This window comes from Cystoisospora suis (assembly GCF_002600585.1).
Source record: "Cystoisospora suis strain Wien I chromosome Unknown contig_2677, whole genome shotgun sequence".
NCBI classification, from domain to species: domain Eukaryota; phylum Apicomplexa; class Conoidasida; order Eucoccidiorida; family Sarcocystidae; genus Cystoisospora; species Cystoisospora suis.
The window spans coordinates 74,103-97,925 of NW_027155474.1; the positions used below are offsets into that span (position 1 = coordinate 74,103).

At 55.9% G+C, this 23,823-nt stretch overlaps 2 protein-coding genes across 2 annotated transcripts in view; both read right to left on the reverse strand.

Moving 5' to 3' along the window:
• Positions 1 to 4,414, reverse strand: part of CSUI_005557 (uncharacterized protein) — a 19,812-nt gene extending 15,398 nt beyond the window's left edge. Inside the window, exons 1-3 of the mRNA XM_068065729.1 lie at positions 3,459 to 4,414; positions 2,638 to 2,718; positions 77 to 1,818 (exon numbers count right to left, since the gene is read on the reverse strand). Coding sequence (XP_067922290.1) covers positions 77 to 1,818; positions 2,638 to 2,678 — 1,783 coding nt within the window. The 5' untranslated portion in view covers positions 2,679 to 2,718; positions 3,459 to 4,414. The remainder of the gene's footprint in view (positions 1 to 76; positions 1,819 to 2,637; positions 2,719 to 3,458) is intronic.
• A 999-nt stretch (positions 4,415 to 5,413) lies between these two features.
• CSUI_005558 (tubulin-tyrosine ligase family protein) lies at positions 5,414 to 18,368 on the reverse strand. Its single transcript, XM_068065730.1, has 12 exons — positions 13,945 to 18,368; positions 13,617 to 13,672; positions 13,302 to 13,353; positions 12,697 to 12,888; positions 12,039 to 12,112; positions 10,721 to 11,584; positions 10,102 to 10,534; positions 9,669 to 9,887; positions 9,316 to 9,394; positions 8,473 to 8,542; positions 7,552 to 7,963; positions 5,414 to 7,132 (listed from the first exon to the last, which is right to left on the reverse strand). The coding sequence occupies exons 1-12, from the start codon at positions 18,041 to 18,043 to the stop codon at positions 6,996 to 6,998; spliced, it is 6,687 nt and encodes a 2,228-aa protein (XP_067922291.1). The 5' UTR covers positions 18,044 to 18,368; the 3' UTR covers positions 5,414 to 6,995.
• Between the last annotated feature and the right edge of the window lie 5,455 nt (positions 18,369 to 23,823).

The following is a 23,823-nucleotide window of genomic DNA, read 5'->3' on the forward strand; positions in this document are numbered from 1 at the left end:
CGATCAGCTGAGGGTAGCGGATCCCTTCTTCGTTCTCTGCTATTGCCCCGGATGTCATCTCTGCGGCTCGTGGCACTTCGCTGGCCAGAAGAGATGTCTTCCTCTTCTCTGCACCGGCGCCCCGCGGAGCCGTCCCGGGTCCCTATGGCCCGAGCATGTTCGTCGTGGGCCTTTGAAAGCTGCGGATCTCCCGGATGTGCTGGCATGCCACCAGCCCAAAGAAGAGGAGCGGAGAAGGGAAATGGTGCTTGGCCAAGCTGTAAACTCCCCGGTGGCAAGCCCGCAAAAATCGCTGGTTGGCCGGCAATCACGAATGTAGCCCCAGCAGTGGGATCGAAAAAAAACTGAGGAGGTGCTCCAGTTCTTTCTTCCAAAGACGCCGCATCAGCTGGGACGTGGACAGATGCCGGGTGTACACCTGGAGGTATCTGCACTGCTCTTTGGTCCGCGTCCCCTCTCCACGGTGGGAAAGGCTCTCTGCCTGGCTGCGAATGAGTCCTCTGATCCTCAGAACGGCACCAAAGTCGATCCTCTTTCACTCGGACGTCGCATTCACGTGCGTCGACAGGATCTGGAGAAGGCCTGCGCCTGGACCTTCCCGGACTTGCACGGTCTGTTTCTATTTCGTGATAAGAAACTCGATTGCCATCTCTCCCTCTGTAAGTGGAACGACGCCCCATAGAGTTTTCTCGTACAGCAGGCGGTGACCGGGAGCCTGACCTTCTTCTTTCTGACCGCCGTTCTCGGCTTCTGCTTTTTCCCCGACGGCGAACCAAACCGGGGTCGTGATTTCGAGGAGGGCCCTCCCGAGGTGGACTGCTTGTTCCATGATAATGCGACGACTCAGACAGTCGGCGGGCTGGCTGTCGGCCCCCTCGAAAAGGAAATCTCTCATCAACATCGCCCTGCATGCGCCTCTGGTCTCCCCTCCCGCCTCTCGGGCTCCGATCACTTTCACGTGCTGGGCGGCCAGCCACCGGAGTGTAACCATCCTCGACGAACTGGGCGTTCTTTCCTCTCCCCGCGCTCCTCGGTCGCCAGGGAGAGGACGAGTCCTGCTCGTCACGTACGCCACCGTGCCTGCCTCCCCCCTTTCCGGGGACAACAGGCCTCTGCTTCTCTCCCAAAGGCACACCTCCTCTCCCCGCCCTCGGAGCAGACCCGCCGGTCCGTCTCGGTGGCCTTTCTGCATCCAACTCTTCTTCTAGGCGCCCTTTGTTACCCATGGAAGACAACGCCTGATCCGGTCTCCGGAGCTGCCACGGAGGCACCTCAAGTGCCTCTCGTTCCTGGAGAGGCAGCGATGCTGCTGTTGTGCTGTTGCTCGCTTGCCAAGGTGCGCCCTTATGCTCTGCGGGCACCGGAACAGCCCGTTGATGCCACGGGGGGACAGAAGATAACTTTGTTGTGGCATAGTCTCCCGTTCCCCTCTGGTCCGTGGCTTGCCCAGGGTGAGCATGCCACATCGCCGAACCAGTCCCTCCAACATGACTAGATCCAGCTGCGGGCTGCTCTAAGCCGTGGTGCCAGTGAGGAATGTTGCCCTGCGCGTTCCCGGATGTATGGTTCTGACGATTCCATAAGGCGTCCGGCTGCTCATGCCATGGCTCCTGCTGCGTAGTGGAACTTATGGGTCCGGTGCAAGCGAAACTTGGAGCGAGAAAATTCGCGAATGACGCTGGAGCTTCTTGATGTTGAGAAAGTTTCCAAGGAGGCAACGACGCTACGTTCGAAGCTCCATTGGAGAGTTGAGCATGGTGGTGCCACGGAGCTCCCGGAGGCGCGCCTCCTCCAGCGCCGACGATATCGGTCTGTGGTCTGCAGGTCGCCGTACAAAGACAGGCATCTGCGCACGCATCCAGGTGCACGGACCGGTCACGCATGCGTAGGTTCCCCAGGACTGCTCCTGTAGACTTCACAGACGAGATATAGCGAAGTGTCTGCACTCCTGCTTGCAACAGGCCTGTCCCATACCCATAGCCTTGAAGACAGAATACCAATCCCTCTTATCTGACAGGTTGGCAACACAGGACAAGCACCCTCCTCCGCCTACTGTCGAAACGTCCTACTCTTTAGTACTTCCGACAGCAAACCTGAAAGACCGAAGCATGACCCGCCCTTCTAGCCGCTCACCGGCCACATTGTACTCAAGAGAAAGGAGAGTTCTTTGCAACCGAGAAGCGCTCGATATCAGGGGCCGAAGAAACACCGTCGTGCCCCACTCACACTCTCAAACAAAGGCAGTCGGCAGCGTCGGCACATCGATGCTAAGGCGTTGCTCTAAGATTGAAGTAGATACCTAGCACGAATCTATTCGCGACTCCACTTTGTACTAGTGCGCCGCAGCCACGCCGCAGTGAGGTGACCAGAGGCGACGTAAGTGCACTCCTACTTGCCGAGGTGGAAAGGCTGTGCTTCCTGACCAGAAAGATGTCTAACCTTGGCTATGTTTTAGCAGTCTACCTTGGTACGCACTTGTTTGCCCGAGTGCCTCTTTATTGTCCGCAGATACACGTGCTCCCCCCGCCACACGGTTATATCCTGGTTTGAGGACACGAAGTGACTGAGTGAGTACAGACGTAGAAATACGAAAGAGCCTGAAGTCCTGTCACGAGGACAGTTCGTGGGAAGACCTACGGCGCAGAGGAGCCCGAAATACGCCAGGGAGGCAACGCCATTTCTCTTTAGGGATTGACGAGGACCGTATTGTATGCAGCGCTGCAGGGACGCAAGGAACCACCACATGCGCTGTTTTTCTAGACTAATCGAATAACGACTCGATGACGTTATATCTTCACTTATCTACTACATACAGGCGTAGTCACACACCTAATGCGGCTTACAGGCTTACCAGCCAACGCACCGCGTGCAACACACTGCCCCACGCCACCTGACAGACAGTTGGGTGAGGTAGCCCACATATTCCTATTAGTACGCTAGCTGCACGACCCTCCACCGGTCACGAACCGTGCTGGGAGCCCCTTGCTGGTATTCTAGCACACTTGACTGGCATCCTAGGCGCTCCCTACTAGGAAGGCTCGCACACCACTCCAGTGCGCCTGGACAAAAGGTAATCCCATTAGAATCTGGAGGTGATGTCGGGCAATTCTGTGCAGGGTGCCACCCAAAAATTCGTCTCCATTCCGGGTCCCTGCACTTTTGAATAGATCCCGATACATACATGAGAGCCAAAGAACCATTCGTCGACAGCCGTTACTGCATGAAAGGCATGGCAACAACGCGTTACACGTGGCCCGCCTCTTCAGACCCATTTTTTGCACGCAACTTGTGCTACAATCAGGAAACTGCTTCCAACGGGACCCAATGCTCCTGTCTGGGCTGAGGACGTGCGCTCCTAATAAAGGTACGCTCCATAACGTAATCACTTTGTATTCAGCTCTACCCATTTTAAGAGTTGCCCTCGGGAACGGCTTCTCGACTATAGTAGATTGTCTCACGATCGTCCGTTGTATAGCGACGAACACGTCTTTCCTCGGCGCCACGGCAGCCAACAACAGACGCTGTGTTTCTGACTTCTTCCGTGCCGCCCCTGCATCCACGGCCTGGAAGCGGCGCCTCGGCTGAACACCTTGTCAGTAAGCGAAACCGCTACTCAAGCAGAACCACAGCCAGTGGGGTGGGACGATGAGCGAGAAAAGGCGCAGTTAGTCTTCTCGCCGCTCCAGGTCTCCTGCGACCTTGAGTCGCGAAAGGGGGTTCAACAGTTAGAGTTCTCTCGACGGAGCTGTGGCCTGAGAGCAACGTTCTGTCTCCGTGGTGCCGAGGCGAAGAGAAGAGCTCCTCGAGGGTAGGCAGAAGCGGCGGCTCCGCGCCTAGTAAGGCTTCCGAAGGTAGTTGAGATGACGACTTCAAAGAGCTTAAAGCAGGTAAATGTCTTGAGTCTACGTTGCGCCGGAGGAGGCGGGACGCCTGAGACGGCCTCTTTTACGGTTATTACTCCTCGACAATACACGACGAGTACACAGAAAAAAGGGCGTCAGTTCTGTGTGAGCCGGGCTGTTCCCTGGAGCCGTGGTGTTTGCTGTGAGCTGAAACGGTGTAGATTTAGTACACGCGGGAAAACCGCTCAATGTGACGGAATGAGTCGAGAACTTCGCTCTACACGGCAGCGAAGAAGTACGTTAGCAGAGGTCGGCCCCTTCTTTTCTCGGTTATGACAGATTGCTCTCCCCTGCCCCCCAAATTTCCCGTTGCGCAAAAAGCATCTCCGACGAAAAAACAGACCCGTTTTATTACGATGCTTCGCTGATCGCTAGAAAGGGAGACGCCGTTCCCGGAAAGAGTCGCCAAGCGGATCCAATAACAGCAGGAGTTCCGTTGCTTCACAAACAGATGTTCCTTCGGGAAGTAGAAGAACCAAGCACGAACAGCAATTTGTGCCGCAACAATCCCCTGGACGGTGTGGTAGACTGAACCCCTTGTTCGGGGACCGGCTTCGCCGTTGCTGGTCGGTTCCTGGTCCCAGCATGCTCCCCAGTTGTACCCAAGCTTCGCTACCGGCCGTGCATGCTCCCCCCAAGGGAACACTACGCCCCGGGTTCCTCTCGCGTACCTAGTGCCGGTTGATATACGCTTGGTTCGTCAGGGCACCTCAAGTGCGTTTAGTCAATCATTCCCCGGGCTTTCGGCAAGGCAGTTGCAGCAGAGCGCTGCAGACCGACCGTGAAACGGCCGACGGGAGGACACAGTAAAATTATTCCTAGTCCTCTTCCCGTCTCTTCCACAACGTATGGGGTCAATGAGACGGGCGGCTCTCACACGCACACACACACACTTTGTCCGACAGACACACGACACTTCCGCGCAACGTGTTCATGCCAGCGCCCGGCACACAGCGCCGGCATTACAGGCCTGCCAGTCTGAGGGAGACGCCCGTCTGATAAGTACTGTTGGCAGCTTCACCCCATGATTCGATCGCTACTGGAAAGCCTCGGCACCGTCGGGCACAGAAGAGCTGGGGTGGCTTAGTCCGGTAGCCGTCGACGCAGCGCCCGACGCAGTCTTTGGTCCGTGCCGGTCAGTTCACTCTACGAATCGTGAAAGTGACCAGCCACATGTGTCACGTCTAACGCCGTCCGTTACTCTGGAAACCGCGACCCGTCTGTGTCGCTGTCATATGCATGTAAAGCTCAGCCGACCCTAGGAGAGGCATCCGTGTTGTGGGGCTTGGAATCCTGCGGCGCCACTCGCTGTCACTGTTCATTGTATCAGGCAGAGCGTCAGACTATTTGAACTGCGGTTGCGAGGTGAGTCTCACTCGCATGGTGCGACGCCCTGTGGACAATTTCGTCTGTGCTGCCCGCTGTAACAACTGGCGGCATTAGAATCTACTTGAGCCATGTCATGAACTGCGGCAAGGGCTTGTTCCCTGCGGCTTCACGTGGCAGAAAGGGTTCCTCTCTAGATCCCTTAATGTAGACACAGAGTCCGCACTCCGTGTTGTTGGGGACGTTCGGTGCCCCGGGCACCCTGGCGGCAATCACTAGATTCCACGGGGGCACAGTCCAACTCTCCAACCAGAGCTGCGTAGCAACTAGCACTGTTTTCACAGAAACGGAATGATTCATCTTGGGACCTAGTTGATTTTGCATCTTTCCGGGCAAGGCTTCCCTCACCATTCCTGAAGGTCCGCTCTCCTCGGAATAACCAACACTTCCTGGGCGCCTAGCAGGTCCAGCGTCTTCTCGGTTCTGGAGGGTTGGTTGCGGCAGCGGGCATCCTCGCCACTACAGGCTAAGAGCTCTTGCCACCTCAGGTAGTCGTTCTAGCTGCCCATCACAGCGTTAGCGGGCCAGTACACCGCAGCCGGGTGAGCTTTTCATATCCTGAGTGCACAGCACGGCCAGCATGCGGAACGGTCATCCCAGTGCCTGGCTTCTGGGCTCTCTACCGTAAGTGGGGGATAGGCAATCACTTGGGAGGAGGCGGCGATGGGGCCGTGGAAAAACCTGGGGGGAAGGTATGTACGACCATTTCGCGCATGATCTCATCTCGGACAAACGCATACACTCAAGCAATAGGCCCGCCAGACAGCTCTCACTCAGTCTCGCTGAAGCCCGTCGTCCTGTGTAGAGGGGGCGAATGAAGAATGGAAGACGCACTTTTCCTGGCTATGTGTTCGCTACGCAATTCCAAGCTATTGAGCACGAGCCCTCAGTGACCACCGCGACATTTCTGGGGCATCTCCTCTCCTGGAGCGGGGCAGCTTCGTGTATGCCTTCTAGAGCACAAACACCAGCTGTCGTAGCCTACTTCCCCCGGTGATGAGAAAGCCTGCTTGCTTGCGAATGGACCCTCATCAAACCACAATCCGTGCTGCCTGGTCAGTGACAAGCGACAAACGATGCACGGCGCTCGAACCTACTCGGGCCGCGGTTCGCACCGTCGAGCCCATGTTGCGATGAGAAGAAGTGCCGCAGATATAGTGCACGTCTATGTGAGGGGAGCGGATGCACGTCGATCTCCGTTAGACGTGTTTTCGGACAAGGCTCCACCCGGCCATACATAGTGAGTCTGCGGCATTTCAGAGTCCGGTATGAGGATGTCTGCAGTAGGTACAGGAGGTCCCACTTTGCATCTCTGCATAGCCGAGGTTACTCCGTCGAGGATACTTGGATCGCGACAGTCTGGTGTCTTTCTTACAACAGCCCTAGCGGTCAGATTCGCCGAGATCCCAATGCAAGGCGAGAAGCCCCTCCGGTAGTACGAACGGATGTGGTACGTGGCACGCTCCACGTCTATCCGATCGCCCTGGAAAAGAGGTCTTGGACTTCACAGTGTATGGTGAGGGGGGCACTACATTTTGTCGCCTTGTCATTCACACGACACAGCGACCACGGAAACCGAAGACCGATACGCGGCGCATCCCAGGAGTGATAACAGCTCTTGCAGTCTGGCGCTACAAGAATGATCTTGTGCCCGGGGCGCGGACGAGTTTCTTAACGTGGAGTGGCAGACCTGAACTGCCTATTTAGTCATTTTGCCGTGCGGGCAGGTGCACCAGCACGGCTTCTAGACCCGAGAGAGCTCGATGTCCCTGCGCTTGAGAGAACAGGATGTGGGCTTCCCTTCGCTGTCGCCGCGGGTGTCGAAAAGCAGTGTCCTTCGATGTCTGAGAAGTCAACACACCGGACGCTGAAGAATCTTTCAACGTCAGGACAGACCTACGAAGCTAGATTACAAACGGGACTATACGGCTGCGACTTTCCGGGAACCCTTTCTACGTGGCAGGCAGAACGACGAGGGCGAGTAAAGCTCGGGGAAACACTCAGTGAACAGTAACTAACGACTGGCAGCTGGAAGGCATCCTTCGTAGGCTCGGCTTGTCCAGTACCACAGTCTCGGCTGCATCGCATTCATGATTGGAGATCAAACGGGCAGAGTATGGGGGAGCTTGGCTTCAAATTATCAGCGCATTTCCATCGGCCCGTGGATCCCTCAGTGTAGCACGACGTTCGCGTATGGACGAAGAAAGGCAGACAAGAACTCCTAGTATTTTGTCCCGCGAGCCGGAGAGAGCTGGGCACTTACGCAGATTTTGGCGCGCCCATATGGCCACGGCGCTGTGTATTGAAGCGCCTCGGTAGATCAGCTCAAAGAGACCTGTATCGGCGCCGTTGCCGGGGCTCCAGTCCAGAACAACTTTCAGAGAGTCAGTGAGACACTGTTCAGCTAGATGGTGGATAGGTGAAGACGGCGAAAAACTGGAGAGTTCGGAGCACCTGGAAACTTCAAGCAACCAGGGCTCGAAGAAAGCGTCGACTGCGAAATCAAATCCAAAAAGCTCGTAGGAGTTCGGGCGATTGTCCATCTCGATCTGTACGCATCTACAGGCGTCTATGACGCTCTTCTTCAAACGAGGATAGAGGGTCTGAGACCACACGTCCTCCCCGAGCTCCCCCTGCAGGTGGGTTTGCAGGAAGTCAGAAGACCGGATATCTCCCTACAGGAAAAAGAGGTCAGACACACAGGCGCCTTACTCTCTCGAGAAAGACACTTCAGCACATCGTAACCAATCCAGGAGAGAGCAGGGACGCGTCCGAGGGAGCGGCACAGCGACCGCTATCTTTCATGATATGATCCTGCAGCTTCTCCTCGAGCTCAATCACACTTTGTCGTAGCTGCACGTAGTCTAGTCGCTCGGAATTGTCTGACACGGAGCTAGTTAGCAGGTGGGACTGCCAGCTGCACTTACCAGCACGTTAACAGACGAGGGCACTTCTGATAGTTTCCCGTTGACGCGTCCACCAGCGTCTGTCTACAGAGTAGAGGCCTTGCAGCTGCTCACGTGTTGTGCTCACACTCCTCTACGGCGCTCGTGAATGAGTACTGTTCTGTGATTCTGCTCGTACTGGGCTCTCGGGAAAAACGGAAAAACAGGACAACTGGCTTGGCTGTGTCAGCAAAGACCAAAGTGCTGAGAACGAATCTACCCCCGGCGCTTTCACGCACCTCCTTCGGGGCAGATGAAGCTGTTCCACGCGCGGTGCTCCTAGCGCTGTGCTGGCCACTTGCGTCTCGTCTGCGAAAGTGCCGCAAACAAAATGACCATAGGACTGCCAAAATTGGGAACTCACAACTGTAAACTGAGAGGGGGAGGGGAAACACGTTGACGAACACCGGAGTGGAGGAAGAGGCGCGATGCCTCACATCGCGGTGACCCTGCTCAAAAGAAAGACTTGTTCTGCGGAGGTGCGAGAGCTTCCTGCAGCAGACCGCTTTCTCCAGTCCGGATGGCTATGGTTGCAGGAACGGTGAAAGAGTAACTGGTTGTGCCCGGGCAAACACTACAGGGTGGAGTCGTGCTATCCTAGCTATCTCGCTGCGTCTGGTCCTTCAAATCCGGGCCTGAATCACACACTTGCATAAATTCCGTTGGATTATCATACCAAAGTACTCCTGCGGCCCCCGGTTCCACGGAACGGATAGTGGTATGTACTGGAGATGCAAGGCAACGTCAGGCGGCCGACAGTAGGTGACCCGCGGTAAAGATACTACAATTCCGAATCCTCCGATCCAGGTCCCCCCCCCCCNNCCCCCTGGTACTCTTAGTGACTGCTGTTTGAACCTGCAGTGCTCCAAGGGGCTCCCGAAACATGCCTGCCGTGGCACCAGCCCGACAGGCAGTGCCCGTAAAACAAACAGATCAGTGCGAGCACGCCCTCGTGGCACCTTCGCCTTCGCTAGCGACATAGAGCGTTCACTACAGGAGCCCCCCCAAAATTTAAGGGACAGCGAATCGCCAACGGTGGCCATGCAGTAACCCATGTTCAAAAAAAGACGCGAAACACTTACGTGACGCCACCATTCTTCTCTCCACCTTGGCGTTTGTTTTCGTCCAGCAGACGGACAAACGCTTTCTTGTACAGCCACACTGCAACGACAGTACAAAACAGCAGGCTATAGCGTCTTTCCGGCTGCTTCACTCGTGAGCAATCCGTTCCAGTCTGTTCCATGACATGAACGGCCTCAGAAAACACGACTCCAGTGACAAGGTGGCTAGTGCTGGACTAAGGATCACCTTCATTGGTCTGGACGTGCTGCGTAAAAGCAGTCCCTGATCAGCACTTAACACTCGTTTGACGCAGAAAAAGGATACGATGCCGGACAACAAATACAAAGTATGCACGCTCGCCAGGACTACCCACCTGTAAGAGGGTTCCAAGAGGTGACAAGGACCCATTGACGGACTTCAGCGCGAAAGCCACAGATTGTCAACGGGCATTCGACGAACTTCTGCACGAGCATCTGAGGCCCGAACTTTGTGTGCATGACCCTGTCAACTTCGGACAGCCGGTGGAACACTGCCTCCGCTCGAGCCCCTCGGCCGTTGTCTGCGGGTTTAAGTATCCACAGGTTTCCCCAGCCTGGCAGGAAAACGGACGCAGCTCAGTATGCCAGTCTCATGTCGAAACGCGCCGTGAACGGCAAAACCCCCGCAGAGGGCATCAACTGTCATGATGGACCGGCCAGGGCTTCCCTTTGGTTGAGGCTGGCGCACGTGGAAAGCCAGGCTCTGTCTGAATAGTACAGTTATACTCTACAGAGATTCTTCTACCATAAAAAAAAAGTGCAGCCTACCAACGATTGGAGAAAGGGGGCCCCGGCAGCGCAGGCTGAGAGGAGATGCAAGAAGGCCAACATCGGAAGGCGGGGCAACCAGGCAGTGAAGGCCCGTCTCATTTCCGGAGCGTTGTCCGCTATGCCTACCATTGACATTCCATTGTTTACACCCGCGGTCTCGCAGCCAATGTAGAGCATCGCAAGCTTCTTTGATGAGCTGGGGGATACAATCACTAATCTCATGTTCGTGGTCTTCATCAATTCCCGGTTTCCCTCCCTTTTCTGGCCCCGTGTCTGGGCATCCAACAACGCTGGTCGGGCGATCAACCTCAACCACTGAGGCAGTCTTCTTGGAGCACGCCGCTCTTGTCTGAAAGAAATGCTCCATGGCAGATTCTACAATTCCATTGGCGAGCATGCTTTGCGTTGCTGTGAACCGAGGGAGCTGGACCTGAGCGCAGCACGCGACTAACGAAAGCGGACTCATTCGTGGGCAGTTACATGAAGCACAGTCTCCAGATGAGTTCAGCCTTGCTCAGGGCCATGCACTGCCGCGGATCTAGTTCTGCAAAGACCCGGCATCACAGACACCGTGGATATCTTGGCGCACTCCGCTGCGGCCTCTCAAGCAACTTACATGCTCCAAGAGTTTTAGCTCAGCACTGCTGTTCACTGGGGATTCCATGCAACACGTGGTTCTGGACAGGTGAGCTCGGGCTCTCTTCACGACGTAGATAGCCGCTTTGACCGCGTAAGGAGAAAGAGACTTCAAAGCGTCACCGGCGGCGGAGATGAGCGCCGCTTGCTTCCCTCCTGGCGGATCGGCCAGTGCTGGTAGTACGAGTTTTAGCCGTGGAACAACCGGCTTCGGTTTTAATTTTATATTCTCCTTGAGTGTTAGATGATTTTTCAATTGTCGCGGCGTCGCCACAGCCTCCGTGCCACTTTCATTAGCCGAAGCAATTTCGTCGGATGTGCTGCCTGTCATGTGCCGAGGGTCGTCTCCCAGGCTCTCTCCAGAACACAAACTGACCGTCCGGGAACCTTTATTACCAGAGGTGTGCGGGTCTTTTCCAGAGTCAGAGGTGTCCGTCTCGAAATGCCTATGGCCACACTTTTCAATTCCTGACTTTTCAGCTGCGCCACCCTGGAATCGACTAGGTGAAAGGCAACTGTCTAGTGCTCCAAGAGAGTTAGAGACTGTACTAGAGCTAGCCGGAGAAGAGAGAGAGCCAAGTACTGTCTCGCAAGTCGGCCCGTTAGAGACGAGAGGAGTTCGCTGAGCCGTGGCGGCCGCTATCTTGACACTCGCGGGGGAAGTTAGAGCCCAGGCGAGGAGAGCGAGCTTCAAAACAGCTTCTGTCTGGGTGAAAACGTAGTCCTCTTTGAAAGACGAGACGTGGTCTTCCAGGTTAAGGGAATAGCACCGCGGCATGATGGCCTTGTAGGTACTGTCAAGCAAAAACGGCATGTTGGCACGTAAGCTTTTCAACAGCCCGATCTGCGAATGACATCAAAGTGACCCAAAAGGCAGTTACCGCTTTGTGGGGAGCACAAAGGAGTCTCCTCGAGAACTGGCAAGCACGAAGAGATCACACACGGGGAAACCGGAGGCGCGGCTCCCTCTCGCCGGGATTTTCCGGACGTTCGGTATTCTGCTTTGAAACCGACTCCTTGTGCAGAGACATGGCACGCCGAGAAGACCTAAAACTACGTCGGTACTGTACTACGTCCACTAGGGCCGTTACGGGGTCGATGGTTCGTCACGGAATGCGACAAGCTGCAGGCGGACCGCTACCATCCCTCACACGGACTTCACCGTGCGCTGCTGTCCAAAAGTACCCCGGAAAAGCGACTGCGGTTGCTCTCTCGCTGAACGGCCCATTTGCTAGCACTCTCTGGGGGGCCTACATCCACCGTTACTCACGGGAGATACTGGCTCTGTAAAAACTTACTTTGGTAGTCAGCGGCGAGGTGTCGAGAAATCGGTTCGTGAGCTGATAAGGCAAAAGCCTCTCGCCAGGGAAGCCTGAGAAGACCAACAAAGCACTTATTAGCGCTCCATGACACTTGCATCTTACGCCGCCTTAGCACTTTGAGGCCGCGCGTGTACTTGCCGTGTCCACTCGCTTGCTTGTAGAGAAACCGTAGACAGGGTCATTGCACACCAGTGACGGAAAGAAGGTCATCTTCGCAAGGCCAGGCTTCCGTCGAACGACCGGATGTGGACCAGACGTAAGACCATCACCACGAACACGTTGTTGGGGACTTTGCGAACCCGCCAGGCATTTCGGTCGGTGTACGCAGAGCGATGTGTGGTCAGCCGGACACAATACGGAACGCGCGACTTACTACGTGCTCGCTGACGCCCAATAGGGACCTCACAACCCCTGACCTGGCGCGATACACAACTGAACACAGAACGGTCACCCTAGTCATGTGTGGCATGCGACAGACGGCACTACACGACGCCCCCAGGATGGACTCGCTACCACAACCACCCAGCCGCCTACGTGCGACCTGGTCCACTCCTTGGAGAGCGAAGTATGCAAGGTCAGTGCCGCCTTCGTGTGCCGCTTTGTACAAACATGAAAATTTGTCCAGGAAATATACCCTCAGGCACTGTAGAGGACCCTCCTTTGTTCGCTGTGCCGTCGCCAGACGAAGTGGTCGACTGGAAAGTGGATAGAGCAAGCTCCCTTTGCTCGCCCCTGCGGGAATCCGTGGACTGGATAGCGCTGTGGAGACTAGGAACCCAGCGAAAGTGAAAGAAGTTGCTCCGGGGATCGGGGTTCTCCGCCCAGCCTAGAAACAAAAAACAGAGACAACTGACTCACATATCTGTCACGGCAAAAACTCGGACTGTCAGTTGCCACAGACAGGCGGTTCCCTGGCCTTGGGAGACCTCTCTTCTGGCCTTGTCCATTTATAGATGCAAGCCAGGAAGGCGCGGAAGTATGACTTGATATTCGCATCTAAACAATATGCCCGAGAAAGCAGAGCTGGCGGTGCCACCCCGGATCGCTCTATACCGCTTTTGCTCTCGATATCTCCCATCCGAAGGCTCACACGCGGGCCGGCTCGTGGTCTCCCTTTATTATATACTTGCTTGTGCGACGGAAGAAGGTTGCACAGCAACGAAGGTCCACGGGCGGGAAGAGTCATATAGGCGATACAAGCGAAAAACGAAAAGGCAGGGAAGGCTGGCGGGCACTCACCCCGGCGAAGGAGCTCGGTCTTGATGACGGGAGGACAGGAGGCGGAGAAAACCTGTCAACATGAAGCAGAAGGTACACAGAACGCAACGAATAACCTGGTCAAAGCTGACACCTTGATGCGCTTGAAAGGAATAGCCTCTGTCGCCGGCATTTCAGGGGAGTACTGCTCATATTTACCACTGAATTTGTCCCGCATGTGTTTTATTGGTGTGCATGTAAGACAGAAGGCAGCTACCAGCGAGACAAAAGCCAGCCCATAGAAACTGACTAGCCGGAGCCGCAATCAGCAATAACGCGCCCTGCTAGAGCCCTCACCATCTTTCCAGTCGCATTGTTCAGTTCCTGCCACTCCTCGAGCGTCTCCGGCACAACTGCAAGTACACGCAGAATGATAGGATGGCGACGCAACCCCGTAGCATGGACAGCGCGATTTGTCAAGAGAGCAACAAACAAATCTAGAGTCTCCAGTGATATGTTTATGCAGTGTTGAAAAGAGAACGCCCCGCCTGCCGCATGGCCCAGGCCTCTGGCTCTACTTTCCTTCCCTCTCCAACGCGGGCTCCCAACCGCTTGGGAAACGACAGAACGCGTTGCTTTTGCGAGTGACGACTGCACCGGACGCGGTCGCCCCGGTGCGACTCACCCTCTGTGCGCGGCAGGGCCGCGGACACCTTCTTGCTAGTAGAGGTCTTCAGACCGGAAGCTGTCGACTTATCCGCTGCCACCCTGCTAGCAGCAGGGACCACGGCCTTTGCCTTCCTCGTGCTCTTCGGCTCTTGTGCCGAGGACGCGCTTTTGCATAGAGAACTTTTCGTCTCTTTAGCCTTCACCGATGAGCCCTGGATACCTGGCGTTTCGTCAACGGTCGCCTTGGGCCGTAAGCTATAGCGTTTGACAGACGTTGAGGAGCTGCTGCACACATAGTCTCTGCTCCTTGCTTGGCAATTTTCCCGCCTCATGGCCGGCCCTCCAGATCGGTCAATTCTCCTGTCTGTTGAGACGACAGAACTATAATCTGCGAAAAAACTCAGCTGAAATGACTGCTTTCTCTCCAGGTACCCGTCTGTTGGTTTAGTGCACCCGGTCCCTTCTATGCCGTTGTGTGTCTTAAAGTGCGTCGTCTCAATATAATATTTCCGACTTGCCGTGTCAGGGGTGTCTGCCCACAGCATAAAAAGAGAATCGTCGTCTCCTCTCGCATGGCCATACCTGAAGCCAAACCCGGAGCCACGAGTGCCTCCGTGGTGGCTTTTCAAGACGGACATTCCTGAATTTCGGGTGTGCACCCTCCATGGAGGCCCACTTGGAGGCGATCCAATGCAGCGGTCGCACCCCCCCGACACCTGGGCTAGGGCTGCAGCAATGCTCTGCCAAGGATCGAATTCTGCTAGTGAGCTCAAGCAGAGTCCACCGTTCCCGCCTGTGGTTCCGCGTTTCGCACTTGGGATGATCCCCTGAGTGGAGGGGAGGAGGGGCCCCGACATAATACCGGACTCGACAAGTTTGGCGTGAATAGCCATGGCAAGGGGATCTACCGACGCTCGAAGGCTAGACACTAGCAGACGCTTCTGCGATGCTGTATGGGATCCAGGTGTTGAGGCGAGACGAGGAACTTCTCTTATGTCAGTTTGTCTTCTCTTCTCTTCGTGCCAACTTTTCGATGATGACGCCATTGCGGAAGTTGCACCCGATCCGGAGACCTCAAACGACCCTATTTTCTTTAGGTCACCAACGTTGACCCGTCCAGACGACTTGACGAACGAACCTCTTCGGGACCCTTTGTGATTGTAGATGCTGCTGGTAGAGACAGTGGAAGATCTGCGTCTCGGTGCCTCATCGCTTCCCGTATCTGAGCCTGTTGTCTTTCTGTTGGGCCGTTCAGAGGACGAGTACAACTCTGAGGCACTGGTCATCTTATCCGTCTTGTTGGCTCTTCCTTGGAGAATTACAGGCCCCCTACACGCCCGGGAACCAGTGCGACTCCCCGGCACAGGTTCCTTTTCCTTCGAAAGGTGCCGGGTTCCTCTTTCTTCCAGTGGCAGACTCGAACTGGCTGACCCCTTCCGCGACGGAGGTATGTTCTGCCTTCGGAACCCCGTTGCGCTCTTCGGTCGTGGCGACTGAGAGCGACTGAGTTCACTACAGACAGAGAGCAGAGCCTCATTGTCGTCAACGCAACTCTCACTATATGTCGCTTCGGACGAGTTTCCAGTCGCTGTGGGCGCGCCCGAGGCGGGGGAGATTTCCTTGTGGCTCGACAAGGACGAGTCCCCGTCCACACCGGACGCTGATCCGAGCAAGCAATCCGCTTCTATGCCGCTGCAGCCGCCCCAGATCCCTTCATCTGTGCGGACTGTACTATCACCCGGTGTCTTTCCGGAAGCTTCCCTGAGGTCAGTCCAAGAGACTGTTCGCGGGGGTAATTTCCATCCTGTACCCCCAGCTGGTTTGACATTTCCTACGGTCGAAGCAAGCGCGGATTCTAAATGACGTCGAGGTGTCCTGCAAGTGTCCAGCAGCGAGCGAGACCGCACCTGCCCAGATCCACAGCCCGAGGAAGCTGCCGGACTATCGGTTAGGTGATCGATGAGGGAGCTATGAAGCCTCTGGTCATGTCTCCTGGTCTCCACTGACCGACATCTCTCGGGGGGGGGACTGAGTCCAGGCCGTGTGACAAATGGTTCGCGGGAGAGCACGATCGAGTACACTGAACCCTGGTCGCGAGGGCGTGTTATGTCCTCAATACTCAGAGGTGTCCGGGCAGCCCCCGCAACGGAGCCCCCGGGAAGGGGCAGTAGGGGGTGCCCAACCTGCCTGGGCTGCTCCACAGGCCTATTCCTTGCCTGACGGGGCGGACATGAAACAGGCCTGCCGGGGAGGGCGTTCGAACAGCCAGCAAGCTTGGTCTCCACCCCTGTCCCGTTCTCCAAACAGGACCACCTTGCGCTATCTCGGGGGGGGACTTTAGCTGGTCTGATGTGCCCCGCATGTCTCTCTTCCCGCCTGCCCGGAGCCGAACTGCGGTGGCAAACGGATACAGAACGGACCGCCTCGGGCGCAGGAATGCGGCTTCTAGGGAGGTCTGAGGGGTGCCTGACGCCCGTCGATGCACGCGCAGCTAGGGGGCGGCCTGACGTGGATAGAGATGGGCCACCAGAGCTGAAAGGGCGAGCGCCTCGGACACCAACAACCCCAGATACAGAGGTTGGACGCTGAGGTTTGCTGACTCTCGGCGAGGTAATCTTGAAACGGACGACACTCGTGACGGCGGCCCGTCCGTGCACTCCTGAACAGTTTGCATCTAGGTCTGAAGGAGAACGGTCCCGGCTCTCTGGCTGTGTTATAGACGATGGCTGAGGACTTGCCTGATTAGGGTCCATTAAGGCAACATGGAGAGCCATGGTACTCAAACTGTGACAAGGGCGGGTGCCCGCAGCCCCGCCGGTGAGAGGATGTGCTGCGTCGAGAAGGTTCCCAAAATACAGCGGAGTGGTCGTGCGCCCGTGCGTGGAACTCGAGTTGAGGCCGTCCTGTAGACGCGAATCGAATGTAATCTGGCTGTCTTTTTCACCGTGCAGTTGACAGTCCGTAGCAACATCCGGGGGATGAACAGAGCTGCGGAATTGGCCAGGACAGCCCCCTAAATCTTCTCCAGTGTCGTCACCACGCACACTAGCAGAAAGGGATGTCTCACTGGCCCCAGTCCCACTAGTCTCTTGCCCCTTCTTTTGTCCTGCGATGGCGGTTAACTCCGAGTAAGAAATGTCAAGAACGCTGGCAGAATCTACAGGGGCGTTGCATCCACGTAGGCGACTCCCGATCTGTGCGGGAGGATTTGAGAGTCTGCCGGAAGCTCCAGACGAATTTTCTTGCCCAGGGGCCTTCATATCCTCAGATCCGGCCAGTGTAGCTGAGATGACGGACTCCGATGACTTCAGGACACCGGCTTGACTGCCAAGCTCACTTCGTTTTACTCCCTTGTTCTCTATGGCTTTACCGCTTCGTAAACGTCTAACCGGCTTTGGGGACTGGCGCGTTTCCGAAGCCCTGGCTTGGAGTCGGGAGCGCGGCCTATTTAGAGAAGGGGGCATCTTACCGTCGCCTACAGCAACATCGTTGGTGGCGACCGCTGCTTCCCTCTTGCTTACGGCATTTTGCACAAGCCTTGTGCCAGCGTTTTCTGTCCCAGGGACACCTGGGCCGCGGCTGTGCGTCTGCACGGCAGCTCGGAAATCCGCGCCGTTGATCACTTCGGGCATGCCAGAGCTCATAAACGTCGTGCCATGACAAGAATCCGGCTGCTGCTCACGCAGCTCCTCTACGTGTAGCGGTTGATTCCTCCAAGCTGTTGCTGACAAAGAGCCCTCAAGCTCACGGAAGAAGCCAGTTAGTCCGAGACTGGAGAGGCCCTGACGCTGCTGCGATGAGGGAGACTGCTCTGACGTCTGGGATAGCGAGGGAAGGTAAGGTACGTTAAAATTCTCAGCCGATAGGATCTCAGCTCCAGTGCTTTCCAGCCAACAGCCGGATGCTGATCCAGACCGTTTCCGGGTCCCCGTTGCTGCTTCAGAAGAAGAGGGGAGCGGGGCAGCTAAGTGATTCTCCAAAGAAGCATGAGATACTGGGTCGTGCAGCCGTCGAAGCGACTCACACTTCCCGGGCTTCTGATTGACGAGGCCAGACCTCATGGGCTCCCGCGACATACAGAGGCCCGCTCCTGCAGTCGGTGCTGACCGAGACATACTGCCAAACAAAAGAAATTACAAAAGAAAAAAAACGCTTGCGCCGGAAAAAAAAATGCCACTACCGGGGAGACCGCGTGAAATCCATTTACCAAGCTTTTTGCAAAATCTGTTTCACGCGGTCTCGAGGCTTCATTCTGCTTCGAGTCAACACCGACTGCTGCAGCTAGACAGGCAAGACACGCACAAACAAGCTTTCGCTGAAAACAATCCCTCGAGCCCCTGCATTGCCAGTAAAAAAAAAAAAAGCAAGGTCTCTCACAAGGGCGTTATAGGTCTACCAAACAAAGCGGTGCTCCGTGCCGGTAAGACAGATCTACACGATGTTACACTTGATGACGGTCTCCCGCCTTTGCGACTGAGAACCAGCAAGCTCGTCGTTGCCAGTTCAGTACGGTAGCGGCTGCCCATACAGCCCTGCCAACGAGGCCCACCTCTTTCTGTGCCAACAGCGCTCAGCCGCAGCTGCCATTCTAACTTGCGCGGACACCGCTAGGCAAGTATTCTTCGGAACTGTGTCCTGGTGACAAGTCGGACCTCCCGAGGCTGCTTATTTGGTCAAGTTCTTTTGGGCGAGTGGTAGCCGGTCTCGTTACCGGGCCTCCCTCGACGACGTTGTCGGGCTCCGCAACCATCTGCATTGCGCCTGCCTTCCGCGGCGGAGTCCACCGACATTTCTTCCGCTCCCGGGGCCCCAGACGAGCTCAGGGGCTCATTTCGGAAACGGAGCCATGACCGAACAGACATTTTCGATACACAGGCGCAGCAGGTTGACAAGCTGCAACCGCCCTCTTTCTCGCCTCGGCAGGCACATGCGGAGACCGGCTCTCTCCGGCTAGTTGGCAAACTCCTCAGCACTACGACAGAGATAACCTGTCCACCCCAGTGTTTAGTTTCATAGGCTTTTTTTCTTAGTAAGATGCGAACCATGACCCCAGGTCTTGTCAGGTTTAGCCGGCTTGGCCGGCCGTCTGTAGAGCTGCCAACCGTACCGGGTCCCGCGGAGCCGTCAGGGAATGAGCAGTCTCAGTTTCTTCCAGCAGACCCGTTCTCCCCGTCTTCCAGTGTTTCTGGTAGAACAAACCCCTCGGATCCGGTGGCTGGTGTGCTCAGCGTTGAAGACCCCTCTGGTGCCATTCGCGAACTGCCTCTACCAGTCAGAGTGGGTTCGCCCCCCGGAACAGTGCTGGCTGATTCGTTCATTCAGGAGGAATCCATACCGTCAATCGCAACTCCTGTAGTTTCGCCTGGAGTAGATCTTCCATCCATGACTCCCTCGACTGCGCCTGCGCCCGACCCGGGTGGAGTTGCAGAAAGCATGCCTCAGCTTGATCCGGTTTTAGTCGCAACACAACGAGGTTCAACGTTCAGTTTCGGAAGCCTCCCCACTGTGGCCTCTGCATTGGCGGCGGCGGGCGGACAGCTTGCGGCCCACTCCCGGCTGTCAAACCGAGACGAGTGTCTCCTTGTGCCGGGGAGCTTCAGCTGCACCGTTCAGCAGGTGCTGGGCGCGACAGCTCTGGCCGTAGTAACATTGAAGTACGCGCTGAGGAAAAAAGAAGAGAGGCCGCTGAAAGTGTTCTGCTTTGACTTTGCAAAAATAGCCGTAGGAGCTCTTTTGTCTCAGCTCATGGCTTTCCGCTTCTCAAATATAGTGGCGCAGGTACATCTACGCTGGTTACACGAAAGCGCCGACGCGTGTGACTGGTTTTTCGTGAGCCAGGTGGTCGACTCCAGCCTCGGAATTTGGGTTGTGGTGAAGATGTTACGAGCAACCGAGAAAAGGTTCTCGTACGCTTCTGGAAAGTATAACTCTCGGCCGGACGGTCCTCCTCTGTTCAAGGCATTTCTTGTCCAGCTTTTCATATTCATCTGGATCACACTGGTCGGCAAACTGCTTATGTTTGTCGGACTCGGGGTCCTGACTACTCCTCTTTCGGCGGCAGCGTCCTCTCTTCTTCCCTTCGTCCACAGAGGAAGTGCGGAAGGCAAGTTTTTCATGATCATGATAGTCGTACCAGTTTTGACAAATTTGTTCCAGTACTGTACCATGGACTCCATTATCAAGTTCAGAAAGTGCCCAGCCTCCAAAGAAGAGAGGGCTTTTCTTGAACTGTATCTCAAGATGGGAGAGTCGTCTCACGCTATTCACGGAGATGACCTGTGATGTTCACTGACTGCAATGTCATGCTTAACTGTCGTACCAAGCAGCTTTGGGACCGCGTACGACCGACCGCCAGTTTGAGGGTGAGGCAGACTGAGTCTGTCAATATGCTGTGTACTTGTACTGTAAGTGCGTGGCTGAAACGGCCGACTTGTCTTTCCCTGTTTCACCTAATCTGCATGGACTGCTTGTGCACGGTGAATTTTCCATCTACGCGGATGTTGATCATGAGACAAAGACCAAAACAAACAGTGGCCCGTTTCGTAAGACCACTGTGGCGCTTGAGAGGTTCTACCAGCTGAACAAGCGATCCGTTCAAGGGAGAGCTGCGAAGGCACGATGAAAAATGCCGCCAGGGTAGGCCTCTGTTTCATACCACAGACTGATGACTCAGTTCTGCCCGACTGGGCAAGGAGGCAGAGGAAAAGCGCTGTACAAGTGGTGGAACCTCGCTGCAGCCCTGCGGGGGGCACTGCCCTTACTGCTGCAGATCCTTTATCTTCGTGCCCGGGGGTACTGGGCCGCCGTTCCTCGAGAACAGTGGCATGAACGAACGGGGCAACGCGGTTCTGCGTGAAGAATACACGAGAGTGCGATGCGGGCGGGGGATGCTCCGTGTTCCGGAGTTCTCGCCGCTAAGTCTTCGAATCGCCCGCAACAGCTTTTCGCTGCGCTCCTTCCCGCTATTAGGTGGCACACACGGAGTGTTACATCCGTGTATAGACGTGGTCGGCGTTGCGTTCAAGCGGCGAAGGGGCGTCGAGCGCGGATTTCGGCGGACGCTTCTCGAGATTTCCGCCTCCTGAACATAGCGCTGCCGCGTTCAGTTGACGCAGTGTGTCAGATGCAGGTCCACCTTACCGGGGGGTTGGGGTTAGTGCTTTGTAGGTTTGACAGGCTCTCCATCCTCCGCTCGAAAGCTGCGCGCGATTGCGGCAGTGTCTGGTACCGCAGTTTCAAAAAGAGAAGGAATCGCGGTCACCTGAAAGACGGCGATCCATCGAGCCGGCCAGGGCCTCGGCAGATGTCATCATCGCATTATGGGCAGCCTGTCTGCAGTTGCTGGAGGCGAATCTCCAAAGAACTAGGAAAGGCGGGCTTACTGTTGCACGCGCTCCCTGTTCGGCAATCTGCTGCTCAATGACGGCAACAGCGTCGGCCGTAGCGACCCGGCTCATGCCAGCTTCAAGTTTCTCTATTCGACTGCTAAGCTCTTCCAGAAAGTGGAACATTCTCTGGTGTTGCGAATAGTCAGGATTGCTGGCAGGGCAACCAGGTCCACTTGCTTAGCTGACCTGTATTTCGGAATTCTGCTCTCGCCACTGAGTGGCCAGATTGTCTTGACCGCTAATCAGCTTCTCCGAGAGCTCTACGGTTATCTGTCGGTAGCCTCCACGTTTGGCACCGCTGCTGAGCTGCTGGCTGCTGCCTTACGGTTTGTGGGTGCCCTTCAGACTTTCGAGGTGCGAGTGGATCAGCAACTTGGCCGGAATGGGATGCACAGTCGGTGGCTGAGAGTGGCTATACTGCTGTCTTCTACGGGTCCGTTACGTTCGTGTGGTACCACGTACACTGGCTGGCTCCTGTGCTAGCTTGGTTCCCCTGTCTTGCAAGTGGAAGAGAGCGGTAGCGTGTCACGTCTGATGGCAACGATGTCCCCCAGCACAAGGGGACGCTGTGTGTACACGTACCTTCGCTGTCATCTTTGCCGGTTGGCACCGTTAGACTAAAGGCCTGAGGACTGATTTCTTTTTATGGCGACACTGGGATCCTGAGGCTTCCCGCGTGCACCTACTTCTGCGAGCCTTGGTCGCTGACGGCGCATTCTCGTTTGCAAATCTCGCGCATTGTCTCCAGGCTCAGTGCAGTCTGCCGTCTTTCCAAGCCTGCGACAGATCGCCCTAAGTGGTTGCCGCGAAAATTCCTGCAAAGCTGTCCGGTCCTACTTGTGCCGATAGTTAGGCCCGGGCCTGGCCGGACGACTCCTTGCCACATCGTCCCGGCCGAAAGAAGGTAGGCCCTCTGTTGGGTCGGGCGGAGCGTAACACGCTCGAAGCTGCGCTAGCAGTTGTTCAGTCTGTGGTCAAACACTTGGTAGTTGGACAATGGTAACTATCGGCCTCGGTCCACGGACACACGTGTCCGTGTACTTGGGTTTCATGGACTTGGGAACGCTTTAAAACGAATGCACCGACGACGGAGACCACATTCAGAGGGACCCGCAGCTTTATCCTCCCACGTATCAGATAGCGTGTTCCGTACAGTGTGAGCTCGCCGAGGGAATGAAGGTACGTACACTGGATTACTATGGATCTACGCGGGAGTCTGTCGTGAACAGGGAGCTTAACTTTGCTAGCTTCTTTCCCAAGACGTTTTTCCGGTCGATTCCCAGGTTGGGCAATCAGTCTGGAGATCCACTTTCTCCGCTGGCTCGGCAGCGTATGATGCCTGCTGCAGGTCAGGGAGAATCCCCGCCCATTTCTTCATAGCCCCGGAACCGGTTCAGCAGGCGTGCTGTTCACCGGGGCCTGTCAGAAACTCGTCACACTCACGCGCTCTGCTGCTGGCCCTTATGGGTTCCCGGATCTTGTTAGGGTTCATGTACAATCGGATGCTTTCCTAGGGCACTCCGAGTGGAAGGGTGTCATGCAGCAGTCCTCGATTTGTGCGTTGGCATCGAAGGAAGTGAGGGGAGACCGAGAATTTGCTACACAAGCGCAACAACGAATGAATGATAAGCAATCCGGCTATGGGATGCTGTGCTTACGAGGAGAATTGTTCTTTCCAAGCGTTCACAAATCTCCGCTCTTAACCAGCGAGGCGAACGCGAGCTCCACTGACACCACTAGACGTCGGTCGGATGATCAGCTTCCAATCATACTTGGCACGTGACGGACAAAGAGGCTAATTGCGATGCAGCTACCATTTTGTCCGAAGATACTGATTCCGTCTTCTTCTTACCTCATGATTTCTTAGCAGTCGGCCTTTCCTCCTTTGGCGTCGTGAGCACGCTCTTGACACCCGTTGGCTCCCGACAGAGGCCGACTGGTTAATCAGTTCCAGCTCTGTCCCCAACAAATATCTTCTTGTGTGCATGCCTAGCGCGCTCACAATGGTTTGTCTTACATTGGCTCTCATGCGGCAATTCGAGTGATGGGCACAATGCAAAGTCTCGCTGCTGACTGGCCTGCCCGCTCCGGGCGTGAGTACATTCTGCAGCAGCACCTTACATCTGAGGAGGTCGGGCGGGCTCAGGCGTGCATCCTGCACCTTTTCCGAACTGCGGGGGGGGAATGCCCGGAGGGCGGCAATAGACTGAGGGAATTCGTGCGATGTCCTGGCCAGCTAAGGCCCCCGCCGTTCAAATGGAACGAAACCGGAGCGTCTGTCGGCTATACGTACTCTAGCCGAGCGAGGCAACCGTTCCGGAAATTTGGAGCTATAGAAAGTGTCATCCTCGGCGAAACGGGCTCGGGTGGTTGTTTCTCAGAGCTCTCCCAGCAACACTCTCCTGATTCCAGTTGTTTGACTCCAGCACCCGTTCCTGAGAGCCCCGCCGCTAAGCTGTTTCATTACTGTGTTTGCGCGCTGACGGATATCTCTAGGACTTGTGGCA